This window comes from Chelmon rostratus, chromosome 9 (genome assembly GCF_017976325.1).
Source record: "Chelmon rostratus isolate fCheRos1 chromosome 9, fCheRos1.pri, whole genome shotgun sequence".
Classification (NCBI taxonomy): domain Eukaryota; kingdom Metazoa; phylum Chordata; class Actinopteri; order Chaetodontiformes; family Chaetodontidae; genus Chelmon; species Chelmon rostratus.
The window spans coordinates 16,620,737-16,637,451 of NC_055666.1; the positions used below are offsets into that span (position 1 = coordinate 16,620,737).

The window sequence follows — 16,715 nt, forward strand, 5'->3', positions numbered from 1 at the left end:
TGAAGTTATCAGCAGCCAACTGCATCTCTAGTCTGACTCCAGTATGACTTTAATAATGTTAAAGCTTCCTGTCTTTGTGGTTATAATTTGTGCTCATCTCTGTGAGCCTCAACTGAATTTCTAGCTTTTTAAATTGTCTCCATGTGTCCTCAAAAATGCTCCAGAGAATGCTAAGTGTCTGTCTCCTCCAGTGTTTTCGATTCTCTGTCAGAAATATGCTCAGAGGCGACTTGTTTCATGGGCAGATGGCCTTTTCAGTCCTGTGGCAGTGCTAAATGACTCTCTGTCCTGCAGAGGGCAGTAGATCGCACTGGAAACTATGAAAATGAAGGCATTTCAAAATAAAAGTCAGCCTCTGGATGACCTCTGCTTGGCACAGTCCCTGACCTGACCGTTAATGGCGAATTACAAATTTAAAGCACACAAGAATGAATAAGGATCCACATATGCAGAAGTCAGATGGTACAGTAATCCTTTTTATTTATCTGGCAAAATAATAAAAAGGGGAGCATTTGGAAAGAGTCAAAGTTAACAGTCAGGAAATACAAAAATATAGATAAAACAATTCTAACAGCTGTTTTGATTTATTTCCTCTTTCTCTCTCCAAATGGGAAAAACTATATTTCTTTGGATCAACATATAATAATATGGACTGTATACTTATAAGACATCTTTTACACAGGATGCACAAAGCCGTGTTTAGCCCCATCATGCAACCTGCAACTACCCATCAGTTCACAATTTTGTAATGTCCTTTCATCACTTTGCAAATTAAGCCCCCCCCCCCCCCCCCCCCCCCCCCCCCCCCCCCCCCTCCCCATTTAGATAGATATAGAAATCTCAACATCAACCTCGAATGGACAAAGATTGACCTCTCCCCCTCCCCCAAGAACCCCTCCAGTCTCTCTCTGGTGAAACAGATCACAGCAATTGCTCCTCATGGTGTGTCAGGAAGCCTGGAGACTTGCAGCTTGAAGGAGGATGGTGCTGTTCATGCTTGTGGTTGGACTTGTGTCTGGAGAATCCTAAACACGATACAAAGCATTGAAATGGCAGGTCTCCACAGGCTGCTCCCCCCTCCTCTATTCCTCCAGGACTGTCCCGCGTTTGGACGGGGGCACCAGGTGACCGGGCAGCGTGGGCGGCAGCTCGTGGCCCTCCAGCTTCACCTTGATGAGGTGGTTGGCCAGGGCGAACTCCTCGTCATCGAGGAGGCCATCTTTATCCACGTCTGCTAGCTTCCAGATCTTTCCCAGGACCGTGTTGGGCAGCTTGGACTTCAGCATCTCCTTCTTGGCTGCGGCGCCGGACACTTTGCCGTTGATGGGAGAGAGGGTGTAGAAGATCTCATCATATGTAGGCTTGTCGCGACCCACCACCCACTCCAGCTCGTCGATGCCTTCGCTGGCGCCCTCTCCATAGCCGTGACCAAACGGACCGCTCATGGTTCCCTCAAAGGCTCCACCCTTGACAGACTGGCTGGGCATTGCGGCCTCTTCCTGGCGCACCATGGCCATGAGACGGGCAATGTCGTTGGCGAGCATGTCCTCCACCGACTCCAGCAGCTTGGGCTTCAGCGCTGCAAACTTAGAGAAGTCTTGGCCATTCAGCAGCTCCTGAAGAGATGGGGGGTTGAGAGAAAACAGGAATTGGTGATAGAAATAGATCAGTCGTCAATGGCTACCAATGGGAGCAGCATACAAGAAGCAGGATTTCCTGAAGAACCAGGAAAAATAAATCTCATCCCCGTCCTGGCCCATCCTGGAGGGCAAGGGCAGGAAAGAAGGGCAAAGATGTGAAGAGAGTAAAGGTTGGAAGGTCATTCTTCTCTGAACCTTTGTCTCTCACAATTTATATAACACGCCAGAAAGTGGCTAGATTTATCCTCACCTGCATCTTGGCGAGGTTGGGGAAGTCTCCAGGTGAGATTTGGTGCTCCTTTTCGATCTTATGGTAGATCTCTCCCAGGTTGGCTATCAGCTCCTTCTTCTTGGAGTCCTTTCCGAACACACTCGGCATTTCCTTTTTCAGAGAGCTGATAATGTAGGCTTGCACCTGGACAACATAAAACAAATTGGACAGACATATTTTCAGTGATTATTCAACCGTGCTTTTGTGGCAAGGCTGGGGAGTTGGACTATTTATATTTTCATAATTTTCACGTCTTTCTTCAAAGTAAAAGTTGGGTGTGCTGAGACGGAGAAAGGTCTGGCTGGAAATTCCACAAACCGTTAACACGTCACAATATGAACATCTAAATCTGAGGCTTTCTGATGCTTCCAAGAAAAACATTCTGTCTCCCTCCAGTCGAAAAATGTTTGAATGTTTGAGCTTCACTGTGCACAATGATGAATATGCAGAGTTTGACACTAGAAGCCTGTTTCACATTCATCTGCTGAAAGGGGAAATTTTCAACTTGCACAAGTGTGATGTGGACACGTGAAACTTCCAGTATACATACAGAATTATGGCCTTTGAGTGAAAAAGGAGATGTCTCGTGTCCAGCAGTTCAACTTTTTAAAAAATATTTGCATGTTTATTTATTCTGGATTTTTCTGAGTACTTGTAAAGGGTGCAGATGCAATTTTAAGAATTGCCTTTTTGTGGAAAAACCACATCGGACATAAATTGTTATTCAAAGCAGAGTATTTTCATACATCTTAAAACTGTCCAGAGGGGATTTTTTAAGTTGGAAGAATTTCCAAAATATACATGACTGACAGCAAGAATAACAAATAGTCTTTCTTCACTTCTTGTGTTGCAAGGCTAGTGGTTTATCAAATTGCTATAATCTTCAGACATCCTCTATCATTGTACTCACTTCTGTCTTTGCTTACTTAGATTAAACACAACAAAGTTGCATAAAACAGAACTTTTTTTGTGTAATCGTCCTGCTGTTGGGCTGGAGGACAGGGGGTAGTGGTGAGGAATGAGGAAGAAAGAGAGTGAAAATGAGATGAGTTGAATCAGCTTTTTAATCTGGTGGGGGGTTTTTTTAGGCACTCTGGGGCAGCTTGGCTCTATGAAAGGCAATGTCAGTGTGGCAGTTGGTCCACCACCTTTGTCCTGATGGAAATATCTCAACTGTGAGATGACTGCCATGAAATTTTATAGAGACATTTGTGGTCCCTAGAAGATAAAACCTACTGACTTTGGAGATCCTCTGACTTTTCCTTGAATGCTACTATGAGGTTCACTTTTGTGGTTTTGAGTGAAATGTGTCAACCATTGGATGAATTTCTATGAAATTTCATTCAGACATTCATGTTCCCCTCAGGATGAGCTGTAATAACATTGGAGATCACTCACCTTCTCACCTGCTGACATCATCAAAATCTAATGACATTCCCATCAGCCTCAGCTTGTGTTTTTTGCCAAATTAGCATATATACCTGCTAAACATTAGCATGTTAGCATGCTGCGTGACAGCACGATTGTAAGTCTTGGTTAATACTGACCTTGGCGAGGCGTGCTCGTTTGATGAGGTCATTGAGTTTGCGTAGTGCTGCATTACGCGGCAACGACTGGATGTCTAGGAACAGGTCCTGCTCCTCTGCCTCAAACAACTTCCTGTTGTCTGGGACCAACAGGGGCTGGGCCCAGAATGATCCGATGTATACACGCACCACCTGGAATAAAGTTTGCACAAGTTAATCCTCTGGTTACACTTTACTGCGCACACCCACACAAGAGAAAGTCTTTCACAGCTCACAAACATGACACTGCAAGCTGGCAAGACTGTGTAAGCAGACACAAAAATATATTTATATACTCAAAATAGACATATAGAATGTGTGACAATGCAATTCAGTTTAACAATGAAGCGACAATGCAATTTTCAAATGTGTGTGTGTGTTCTGTGCTTCAAATCCTACAGAGAGGCTTGACAATACAATGCACTCTCAAAGTCAATTAATAATTCTCTACATGATCCAAAGGTTTCTCAGGAAATGGTTTATGAATATGGCCCCAGGATCAAACATTAACTAAAGAGTCAGGGAAAATCATAAGACACGCTGGGTCACACGGTATCAGGTAGTACACAGGGTTTGAACAGAAGGTATCGACACTTCACTTTCATTACATTCATACATTTAAGTAGGTCTTGTGTCTTTAGCTCCATTGACAAACTTAGAACATCAGCTTGAATAATCTTAAAATCTGTCCAGGTGTACCCAAGATGAATGGGTTTGAAATGTTTATCATCTAAATACAATTGTGAATTGCACAAAACCACAAACCTCTGGCGTGTTGATGATTTTTCCCAAAGACCACATCAGCGCTCCGTAGACTCTCATCAGCTGTTGAGTGCTGATTTGGTCCGCTTTGTTCAGCACCACGCGCATTTTGTCCTCGTGGTTCTTCAGAGCTCGGATCACCTCGGAGAACTCGTCCGAGATGTCCAGCTTGTGGGCGTCGAAGAGGAGGATGATGCGGTCCACGCGCTCTGCAAACCACTCTAGCACCGCAGCGAAATCGTAACCTGGAGAGTGAAAAGGAGAGAAGACGGCTGATTAAAGCTGCACAGACACTGCTGTGACCCCTAATGACTTGTACTACAGCAATAAGCTAATATTGGCCAGTATATCATTACAACCCCTTTTCTTAGCTCACAAGAGAACCAGTCTTTGTACAATCTTTATTGCTGTGAGTTTTGAAGGGAGCATGTATGTATCAGCAACTTGGAAAAAATGCATGAGAAAAATTAAGAAAAGCTAAATCAGGGTCTGAGGTTGGAACAAGGTCTATGTAAAGGTGAAATTTATAGATCAGACACAAATCTCTTCACAGAATAGTCACAAAGTTTCTCTTTGTGTTCATTCTCCCTTTACATATTTCAATTTGGGATTTCCTAATTCAGCCTTGTTGGTTTGGTAATGAGCTGAGTGAGATTAAATTCAAAACAGAGCTGTTTTAGTTTATTAGACCTGTTATAGATCCTGTCAATATCCAGATCGCCCACAATAAAAAGCTCTCATTGTAAAGTGAGTCACATATGGGGGGCAACAAATTCCTTCTATAATACGATGAGAGTTACCAGTGAAATACAAATCCAGGAGGATATTCATAACTGCTGAGGGCAACACACACTGAGGCCTACAAGCATGTGTACTAAAATACAATGGAATAGTAAACAAAGCACTGGTGTGGAGAAATACACTGAACACTTCAACCTCATAAAGTGCTCATTGGCTGCAGTGTTAGAGCAGGTTTAATTGTGGGTTCTCCGTTAATATTCCATGTCATGTTGATCCAATAATGTTTACATATGGGCTTTCAAGAGGCAGAGCTTTCTCCCTGGGTTACCTATTAACTAGCTTTACTGAGACAGCAGGAGAGGCGTTTGAAGGTAAAGACAGTTTGGACCGAAGTGCTTTGGAAAAATCCAACATATCAGTCGAAAGCACGTATTAACCTTTGGCAGAAAGTGACCTCTGTAGGCTTTCAGCAATGTGTCCTATAAACAACAAGCTTGCCTGCCAGTAATGAGACATAAAAAGGAAGCAAGACAGCAAACATTTGAGATAGGCAGCAAATATGAGGGTTAAGATAAAATGCTATGCTGTGTCCGTTGTGGTGATAACGTCAAAAAGTGTTGAGTCTGGGCTGCGTTGTGCTACAAATATATTTCTATCACTGAGTAGACTGTACTCACTGGAGTACAGAAGCTCACTGTACTACTCACTTTCCTTTGGAGAAACAAGGGGACTAACCTAAATTACATAAAACAGGCCTTTCTTTCCTTTGCCTCGAGGAGCTTGAGGAAGAGAGAATGATGGTTTTGATTAGTGTCTGTGTGTCATCTGATCAGAGAAGAATGCAGTTGCTCTAAAACCTCATCTCGGCTGTCGCACAATCAGCGCCAGATCTGCCGCACATGCATTCCAACATGGCCGGCTTTTGTCTGTGTTGGAGCACATGTATACAAAAGAGAGACAGAGAGATACCGTTGGTAGATGGAGACTTGACATGCAAAATCACACGCAAAATGTGAAATACACAGATGAAGAGGGCGGTGGAGAGAGGAGTAAACCAGAAAAGGGAAGGAGAGAGATGGATGGGAGGATAAAAGTGAAAGTAAAAGAAAAACACATTGTAATAAGAGATGGACCTCAAGGATGAACACAGGAAACCACCTTCGGCTGGAAGGACTTTGTGCCTGTTTGTGTGCATCACAGCATGCGAAAGTGGAGGGGGATACAAGGGGAATATTTTAAGTCCAAGATCCCTGTGGGAGCCAGTCGGGGACATTTGCTCATTCTTTCTTAAGTCTGTTTTTAAACACGCATGACATCAGACAGACAGACAGCTGCTCAGGCTTAGACTTACTTATAGCACACAGCATCAACAACTGCTATGTCCCTACCATATGCATCGACATGCAGGGATACACCCAAGACACTCAAGACAAATATGGACAGGCCTCAAAATCATCTGCCAATCATTGACAAAGAAGTGGGAGGGCCAAGCTGAAGAGTTATTACTTTTCTGAACACATTAGAAAACACATTTTAAAGTTTGGCATTTTGGGAAACATGCTTATTTGCTTTCTTTCTGACAGGCAGATGAGATCAATACCACTCTCGTGTCAGTACAGCAAATGTGAAGCTACAGCCAGGAGCCACTTACCTTAGCTTAGCATAAAGAGTCGAGATTGGGGCAAACAGCTAGCTTGACTCTGTCAAGGCAGCAAACCAGCCCCATTTACCAGCACCTCTAAAGTTCACTAATCAACACTCAATATCTTGTTCGTTTCATTAAGCTTGAAAAATGACTTAAATCATTTATCAAAATAGTTGTTAATTTTCTGCATATAAATTAATACACATGAAATATTCTGGCACATAACACCCTGTAAAACACAACTTTCTACACTACAGCTATCATACATGGTAAATAAACACTTCGAGTGGATTTTGTTTTTGATTGGGTTTTTGTTTGTTGGCTAGCTGTGTCAAGTCATAATGTTAAGCTAAGCTGGTGATAGATTTGTATTTAGCATACAGACATGAGAGTGGTATTAATAGTCTCATCTAACTCCGGGCAAGAAGGCATATTTATCAAAATTGTCAAATTATTCTTTAAAACACTACAGGACCACACTATGGCCACAAGTACTAAAACTATCAACTAAGCTTCAGAGATTTGTTTTTCTGTCACCTTAATTTGCTGAATCGCATTAAACATGTCAGCATTCATGTCAAGTCATCAGCAGGGACTATGAGAAAGACGGCTACCAGTTCTGCAAAATCAGTTTCATTGTAGTTTTTGTCACTTCATGGTTCACAAAGGAAGAGGCACTGAGACATACTTGCTTACTTCACCAAAAATTAATACACAAAGTGTTATGCAATGAAAAGGCTTAACATCCGTGAAAGTTTCTGAATACAAAGCTCTTTTACACCCGTAGTAGACCTTCAGACCATACTAGTAGATTGAGCCAGTACGCTGAGCACTGACACATGCACGCCCGTCACACTTCAGCTGCACAATCCAATCAGTCCTGTTTATATATGACATAGTACAGTATGTCTGGGTAGTACAGTATCGTATCCGTGTTTATACAGAAACAGCTGGCAGGATAACGTGTGTATGTGTGTGTGTGAGAGAGAGAGAGGGAGCGTGTGTGTGAGCTTGACAAAGAGAGAGTGTGAACGTGTGTGTCTTTGAGAGTAAGAATGTATAAGTATGTATGTACAGAAACAAAACTGTCTGAGGTATGAGGCATCAGATTTCTCCTGCCTCTCCTCTTTTTGAAAGGGGTCACCCGGACATGAGCCAGTCCTTTCATTCATACAAGCACTTCCTTTGTTTTATCAGATGCCACGAATTTACGCTTGTATGTTTACAGTCGCTTCTTTGGCCTTTTCAGTGTCTTTGCCAACCATACCTACTGTTTCCAGCTCTACTGCTTCATATTATGCTGAAACTAAAAATACTTTCGTTATCGCTGAAATGTCAAAAAGTGAAAAATGCCCATAAATGTTTCCAAAAACCCAAAGTAATGTCTCTGAATTACTTGTTTTGTGGATCTATGAGTCCAAAATGTAGAGATATTCAATTAATAGTATATAACCCAGATAGAAAAATAGAGAGAAAATAGATATAAATCAGAGAAAAGCAGCAAAATTCATACTGAAAAGCTGTCTTAAACGCCTTAAATGACTCATCAGTTATCAAAATAGTTGTGTTTCCTGTTGACTGGCATTAAGCTCTACTTCTTGATATTTCAGTTTCATTAGATATATTGCTGCGTCTCATGAGAAATCGGACTCCATAATAAAGAGCACATTAACTGACTGTGTGTCAGCTCTCTGCACAACACAGGCGGTGGTGCTGGTGGGAGGGGGGCAGTCTTGGGAAACTCTCTGCTATGCTGGCCATTTTACTCCACATCCTTTCTCTAGAGTACACAAAATCTCCACTGCTTGTATGTGCGCTTCCTCTTAAAGGGGCTTGAATCAGGTAGAAAAAGCAGAAGCTGTGTTCAGCAGCACTGTTATCTTCTGCCTGCATTCTGTCAAATCATCAAAAGTAAAATTGTGTATGTGGCAATTCTGAAGTGGCCCTGTAGGTCACTGAATTGTTGGAGCACATGGAGAAATGGATAAAAATATGAATTGATTTATTTCCACAGAGCACAGGGAAATGACTCAGATATAAAGTGATGAATGCCACAGCAAAGGGATAAAGAGAGAGGGCACACAGTCACATAAAGAGGAAATATTTTTGACCACTGCTGTGAATTTAATCTTTTAATACAAACCTAGCTACGGACCTAACTGATAACAGAAAGAAAAACATAAAAAAGAGAAGGATGTCAAAGAAGATGATGCTACAGGAAACCACAGGTGCAGTGACAGGAAATGAACTTCAAAGTGCCTGGTGCCTTTTCCTTGCTACTGTCAAGCTGTGAAGGCCTCCATCAGATTTACATGACCTGTTTGTCTAAGCTTTCACCATAGGGAATTAATAAGTTAGATACAGGTTTGACAGCACTATGAGTGAGGCTGCTAGAGTTGACTTTGTAGAGCGCACAGCAAATAAAAAACCAAAGAGATACTGAAGGGGGGGAAAGGGTATGTAGGTCGTTTAACCATGCTTCCTTTTTATATTTGAACTTGTTGCTTCCTGTTGGTTAATTTTGCATGTGGGTGAGGTTCTCTGTTTTTCATTATTTCAGCTTTTGAGCAGAGAGGGAGTGGCTCTCTTAAGCAATAGCAGTGTGTGATTCGTTAGCATAATAGTTAGTAAGAGAGTGGTTAAAATGTGGGTGCTGACGTCAGGCAGACCTCTGCTTATCCTCTGTTTCTCCCCAGACAGGATTCCAGGAGTATCGATGATACTGATGCTCTCCAGGACGGGGTTAGGCATCTGGGCACACATGAACCTGGATGAGGGGGGGTGGGGGGGGTGGGAAGAAAGTAAAAGAGAAAGAGAGGGAGGATAGAGAGGATGGGGCATAGGGGCAGAGGGGGAGGGTGGGAGAGATGCAAAAAACAGTTGGGTGAGAGTGTTTATACATAAGCTTGGCATTAAACAGGCATTATTCCGGAGGTTTTCAGTAACAACCTCTGTCCTCTCACGCACTAACATTAATTGAATACCCTTGCTGGGAAAGATACACAACTAAAACACACAGTGGATGGAATGGAAAAACCAGGGTGCTGCCACTGCTTCATTTTCAGAAGTCCCTGCAGTTACACAATTAGTTGACAATAGTGGGTAACTTTTGAAATAATGCCAAATGGGAGTTTTTCCACACAGCACATTTGATGACTGCTGTCATTTTTGATTCATCTGCCTATTTATTTCTTGGTTAACGATTAATCATTTGGTCTGTAAAATGTCAGTGTTAAAATAGTTAAAGATGTCTGTCACGGTTTCCTTAAGACCAAGGTGACTGACCAAGAGTAAAAAAAAAATCTAAGATATTGAGTTTACCATCACAAGACAAAGAAAAGCAGAAAATCCTCACAATCAAAAAGATGGAGCCAACAAAATTTGGCATTTTTGCTTGAAAAATTACTTACTTTTTGTCAGCATACTTAATTAATTTTCCACCTGTTGACTAATCAATTGTTTCAATTGATTCATGACACACATTTTTTTCTACAAAAACAGGCCACATGATGATATAGTCAGGTTTTTTCAAACAGTGGGAGCAGCTTGCTTGTAGGAGGTCACCACTGATGTAAGAATGTTAGGGAAACACTGGGACAATACATTAAAAGTTCTAAACTGTAGGCCTGAGTCATTCCCAGTTCAACATAATTCATCACACAATGGTCTCCTTTAGCTGGGACACTGGGGTTTAAACTTTAAAAGGGGGACGTCACACTCTAACAGAAATCGTTCGAAGACACACACACATACACACTATAAAGCAAGAGAAGATGAGTGGTTTTGCATAAACCCACAGCGTCCCACTCAGGACAAAGAAAGGGATTGTTAAGAAACCCCACAGCTCAGACTACTACTTCTCGCTCTGCTGCCCTTTCACTCAATCTGAACCGATACTCCCAACAAGAGCTCAGAGGCACTGGTCATAAGACGGGGAGAACCATGCTTTTACATTCCTGCTGCTACCACACTGGGGGCGCGCGCGCGCACACACACACACTCACTCACACACACACACCACAAACCCTAACAGAGATCCCATACCTCACGCAGGGAGGAAAAAGGAAAAATCCAAGGACAATGAACAAGTCAAAGAAATATGAGAGAAGGGAGATCCTATGCATGGTACTACATTACAATAACACTGACTGCAAAAAAAATAACAAACATGCAGATCTTTCCACTCCGTCTCATAGACGATGCCGTATGATATCCAGTAGGAATTTTTGGCAAAGGTTTTCCACTGAGCTATCTACCCCTACATTTTCCACTCAGCGCTTGTAGGAAAAAATGCTCTGATGAACTTGAGCTGGAATTCTTAGAAACAGAGGACCCTGAGAGGCACGGGGGCCCTATGAGCCTTGAACTATTAAAGACCCTTCGCTGTCTCATTATGTCTCGAGAAAGTGAGAAACCCATCCTCGCCGTGAGGCTGCATGAAGGCCTGGGCTAATACTCTACATCAGACCTCTCATGTGATTGAAGATCTGGGTCCAGCTCATTATGCAAGGTCTTCCTCTCTTGCCCCACCTCCTGACCTATGAACTTCCCTCACATCGTAACCTCAGCTTCCTGCAGAGAAGAGAGGAAACAGGGCGGCTCTTGCTAGCACTGGGGATGTGGACAGGCAGGTCACAACTGTGTTACTTTTCCATGTTTGCTTCCTTTAAAATCTTCCCTTGAGTGTGTGTGTGTGTGTGTGTGTGTGTGTGTGTGTGTGTGTGTGTGTGTGTGAATAAATTAGCTATATTTTATGTATCTACACACGTGTCCTTATGTGTATTTGTTGTTATGTGGTTGGTAAGGCTGTACATGTGTCAGCCCCTATCTCAGTAAAGTGCAGAGTCAGTGCCCTTGAATAACAGGCCAGGAGCAGGACAGGACAGAGCAGGACAGTGCAGGCCAGGGTGGGCCAGTGCGGAACTTAAACTTTGCTGACTAATGGTTTTACTGACTGCTGGCTTACAGAGCACAAACACACTGAGGCCTTCTGACTGCAATGGTATTTTCACTGGAAGGGAACAAGAGATAAAATATATGCAGGTTTATCTTTATCTGGTGGAAGGGAAGTTAGTTTTACGGAAACATGTATGATTTAGGTCTTAGTACAAATCAGTGCACACATGCAGTGGGATGCAATCTAGATCCAGACTGCTACAAAATAGAAATAATGGAAAAACTGTAAAAATTGGCAAGCTAGTGGAGTACACCAGCTGTTACTTTCTGGGTTTGCCAAATCCAAGACCAAACTGTAGGTGTGTGGATCACATGATTTCTGTTTACTCGCTTCATAAATAACTGATTATACTAAGGGTAAGTCCTGTCTGAGGCTGGTAGTTAAAGGCTAATCTGCAGGTTGAATAACTATGGTTAAAGAGCTACACAGTGGAACTGCCATCATGAAAAAGGCGTGGTGTGCTCCCCTGTCACAGTATATTCTCCTCCACCTTTACATCAACATCGATATCTCCTACACGCTGTTATGAGCAAAAACACATTCAACCAACTAACAGCTGAAGGCCAATCCAAATACTTTTGGCCTCCTGAGAGGAAAATGGAAAGCTGGCCCAGTCTGAGCCAAAAACACCCCAGTTCCAAGTGTATGTCTGGATCTGGTTCTTCAGAGAAGTTTTATCAACTATAGGCCTGCTTTGGGCTATGTGCCATCACAACTGATTAATCATGAGGCATACACATACACAGAGCTGTTCAAACAAGTCATGCACCTGCTATTGCCATACACACATATTCTGTTACGCATGAACATGTGACCCTTTCTCTAAGCCAATGTATGACCCCAGAAGTCTGAAAGTGCTTCTGAGAAAAAAATGGTTTTCTTTGATTTCAAAAATGAAATGAAGTCCCATGATACCACAAGATTGTGTCCAACAGTTTAACAAATGATGTTACAAAGGACAATAGCCTTTGTTTATGTACAATCTTATCTGGTTTCCCCTCAAGCCTGCAATAAACTCCAGAGGGGTGAATCGTGGCCTATGAAGTCGAACACCCCCCACCCTCTTAAAGTGTTATCGGAACTGCATGACTTCACTTTTCTCAGTTTTTTCCGACTGATGCTGTTTGGCAGACCCTTGCACTCATTCAAGATAAAGCAAACACTCCACATAATTGAGGGAAGGAATCTCAGAGGATATAATGGGAAATAGGCCTATCTGGGTAAGTGTCAACCTGAGTGTTTGTACTACAGTATATGGCCAAAAAACACAATTGATACTCTGAAGAAAACAGATTAAGATCAAGACTGTCCACAAGATAGTAATTTGTGCGTGAAAAATTTAAACTTTCAATTAACACTGTGCAATTTCACATCATTTTGGACCATTCTTATTACACTATGTGAGAAGATAATAAACAAACAACAACCAAACCCTTAAAGATAAAACTTGCTAGAGAAGTCCACTGGGGAGCAACTACGACCATTACAGGTAAACGTCATTTAGTTAGTTGTGTTGCTCTGCACATTGATTTTACATTCCTTCAGATTAGGTGGCACTGGCCAAAACAGCTGTACCTAAGCCTTATGATGATAAGGAAAACCCTGGTACAAAATTTGTGTGTTTGTTTGGCTGACTATTCCTGTACAGGGTGACACCACACTGGCCACTGTGGAGCTAGGGGATATACCCACATCCTCTACAGGAAATGACACCATCAGCTATTGGATGTTGGTCATCTGATGTCATCAAAAATCCACACACAAAAGACTGGCTTAACATGTTTCAGCTTTTGCCAAGCGTTGTCACGTTGGCTGTGACTCATTACTTGGGCAGTCTCACCTTGCACTGCGACTGTGTTAGAGGGAAGCTCATTTCATTATCTCAGTGACATACTGGCAGCCTATATCCTGTCCTTCTTAGCTCGCTCTTGGATTCAAAGCACACACAAACCAAGGTTTCCCTCCATACTATTTGTTTCACTTTCTTTCCTGCTTTTATTTAGCTGTTATAGTGTTTTTGTCAAGTGTTTGACCCACCTGAGCAACACTACAGCTCTGACTCACTGGAGCTTTTGCCACAAGAACATTTTAAAATTGCGCTGAATAACCTGTGTCAGTCTGAGTGATTCATAACACTTTGGGAAGTGCTCTGGGAGTTTCCTCAGAATCCCTGGATCATCAGGCATGTGGATCAGACTCCAATGGGCTGAATGTGTTGATATCCAAACTATGGTCTTAGTGAAACACATGCTGACACAATGAAACTATACTAGACAGTCACACCAAAAACCTTTAACCCTTTGTGATAAGGTTTCACAAGGCCTACTCATGGGTAGTGAGTAAGGGAGTTGGCTCGTCAGCTTCGACTGATGAAGTAACACTTACATGACCAGAGGGTACAAAACCTGTAGCACCCCCACTGGAGGACAAGACAAGGTCAGCTTGTTACCTAGCAGCATCATTTAGAGCTATTTCTACTATTTCTGCTATTTCAAGGGGCCAGGCTGTGACACTGGCACAAAAAGCTCTGTCACCGGTGACTCTGCCAGGTGCTTTTCAGAAGTGCCTGATGAAGGACAAGGTGCAATGTTAACTGGCAGGATCTGGTCCAAAGAGGAAGGAGTTCCATGTCAGGGGAATACGGTGTTGGAAAGCACCTTTCTGTCCTTTGCTTTGACATACACAGAGTGGCTCTTCCACCGAGCTATTGACACTAAACACCCGCATTCTCTCAGGGTGATGAAAGAGGGAAAACTCACACACACTTTGGGAACATTGTGCAACAGCATGCTGGGAGTTTACTTTGAAAAAGTGTGGTACATGTAAGGACCTGCAGGGAGGGCATTTAAACCGTGAGTGATGTGTTGTTATGACACGTTTCTGAACACACAGCTGTACTACGTAATGACGTTTCAAAGAAAAGCATGATATATATTAATTTCATTCACGCATTAATGAATAGCTGCAGGGCTCAGGCCCTATGATCCTAGCGTATCACATTGTTCACATTGCTCGGTCTAAGCTCTTTATTGGAACAGGGGTTACCTGTTGAGGAAAGCGTTGCCAAAGGCGTTGAGTTTGCGGAAGGGCTTCTTGGGGTCGACAACCAGAGCATTACCCGGTATCACCCCATCCTGTTCACCGTGCATTACCGCGATGAAAGAGTCTGTGGTCGGCTCGGGGCCAATCCGCATACCGGGGAAGTCCTGCTCCATGAGGTGCCGGATGAAGGTAGTCTTCCCGGTGGAGTACTGACCCACCAGAAGGACCATGGGCTTATTGTCGAAGTCGGCATCTTCGAGTGCAGGAGAGTGGAAGTCGTGGAATCGATACGTGTCCTCCAGCGGGAACAGTTTGGTCCGGTAAAGCCGTCGCAGCCCCTCCGACACGTTCTGAAACAGCTCGGGGTCCTTCTTCAAGTTTTTTCTGAACATGGTTACCTTTTTTGCCCTTAAATGACACAACTGTGTCGGCCTCCCCTTGATTAATTAGCTGGTTTGGTGGTGTGGATCTCTCACACCGCTAAAGGAATAGCTGCCTGCTGGAATGAAGTAACGGCTGGGCGAGGTCTTAGGAAGTTTTAGTCCCCACCCTCCTTTGCGCTAGCTAGCTACACGCTACGAGTCAGTCATTCAGGGAGGACTCCCTCTTCAGCTGACGTTGGCTAACCTAACAAAGCCTGCTACACTCCAACATAAATAATTAGCTGTAGGTGGCTAGATATCGTGCAATACTACACTGCTGTGACTGTAAAAACGTTACAGTTCCTTTAAACGTGCGGCTAACTCGCTTGGCAGCCGGCTGTCAGTTGGTGTACCCCACTAACGAGGGCTGTCTCAACACGGATACCGGAAACAGTTACACATTTTTCACAATAAAAGCCACAACGATGGTAGTCTGCCCTCCAGGACACAACAGTGTATGTTCATGCTCCCAGCTTTAAATTCCACAGTTTATAAGAGTCGTACTTATTTTTAATATCCCTCACATAAAAAGTACCACAGTGCTAGAATCATTAGCCTAAATAATCATGTACCAATTTTCAGTGTTAACCCAAACATCGTCTCACAAATACCTTTTTTTACTACGTTGAAATTGAAAAGATTATTTTACACCCGTCTTTTTCGGTGCATTATGTCAGTATGACAAAGCTGCATGTTTCATTTGTTAAGTTTCTGTTTAATGTACTATGTATTGACCTGTAGCCTATGGACATTCAAATGAAAGCATTCATTTGTGTCTACGCAACTTCCAGTAGCTTTTTATCATTACCCAGAAATGTTGCTTTCATATTCATACGTTGTTTTGGTTTTAATTTTAAGCGGCCAAATGAAAGTTACCTACATTTTTTTCAGTTTTGTTTTTACTTTACATCGTTAATATTGTGTGTTTCTCACACTGGATAATACACATTTTTCACATTCTCAGTCTTCTCTTTGAGTTTAGAGTTAGTCTGTCTTCGATTTGTCCATTTGTTTAGTGGTTATCAGCAGAATAAAGCACTTGAATCGACTTGTTATGAGCAGTGTAATTCATTCAAGTCATCCTCTCCTCATTTCACTCTTTACACTGAAAATGGAAAGATGTTTCTATTCCAGTTCTTTTAGATGCCATCTCAATATGAAAGGCTTGTTTGTTTAATTTGATGGGTTTGACCTGATTGATATAAATGCACGCATTACGTTTTACTCGCTTTCTTCTTGTTTTCTCTCACCTCCGGATGTGATGTAAATCGTGTCTCCTAAGCCTCTTGGATGACACTTGAAGTATTTAATTCATTTATTCATTCTCTCAACATTGAGACTAAAAATATGATCTATCCTTCGGTGTACTTTTACATCAGTATAAAACCATTTTATTTTTAATTTGCTAAATTCATATCTCATACTATAGGTTTTGACATAAAGTTGATATAGTTCCAAATGTAATGTGAGTATAGGTTATCACGCTTGAATAAAGGTATTTATTCATTTATTCATATCAGTAAAACTTCCAGTAAATTTTGACCATTTATTGGAAGTGTATGTAGTTTTGGTTTTGGTTTTAATTTCACACGCGCATGCGCACACACACATATACACACACGTTATATATAATGATGAAGAGAGGTGTCCCTAATCACCATCTTTGTGTT

At 42.3% G+C, this 16,715-nt stretch overlaps 1 protein-coding gene across 1 annotated transcript; it reads right to left on the bottom strand.

Annotated features, from left to right (window-relative positions):
• Positions 1-827: 827 nt before the first annotated feature.
• On the bottom strand, positions 828-15,392 carry ehd1a (EH-domain containing 1a). Its single transcript, XM_041944815.1, has 6 exons — positions 14,627-15,392; positions 9,294-9,391; positions 4,242-4,483; positions 3,459-3,629; positions 1,891-2,055; positions 828-1,616 (listed from the first exon to the last, which is right to left on the bottom strand). Exons 1-6 carry the CDS (start codon positions 15,013-15,015, stop codon positions 1,083-1,085), a joined length of 1,599 nt encoding a protein of 532 aa, XP_041800749.1. The 5' UTR covers positions 15,016-15,392; the 3' UTR covers positions 828-1,082.
• Positions 15,393-16,715: the final 1,323 nt, after the last annotated feature.

Bases quoted from the DNA above. Each gene is read 5' to 3' on its own strand.
- ehd1a (XM_041944815.1), bottom strand. From the start codon at position 15,015: ATGTTCAGAAAAAACTTGAAGAAGGACCCCGAGCTGTTTCAGAACGTG. The intron at 4,484-9,293 runs GTCTGCCTGACG...TTCACTCTCCAG, and splicing joins GAAACAGAGGATAAGCAGAG to GTTACGATTTCGCTGCGGTG. The intron at 3,630-4,241 runs GTTTGTGGTTTT...ACTTTATTCCAG, and splicing joins AAATCATCAACACGCCAGAG to GTGGTGCGTGTATACATCGG.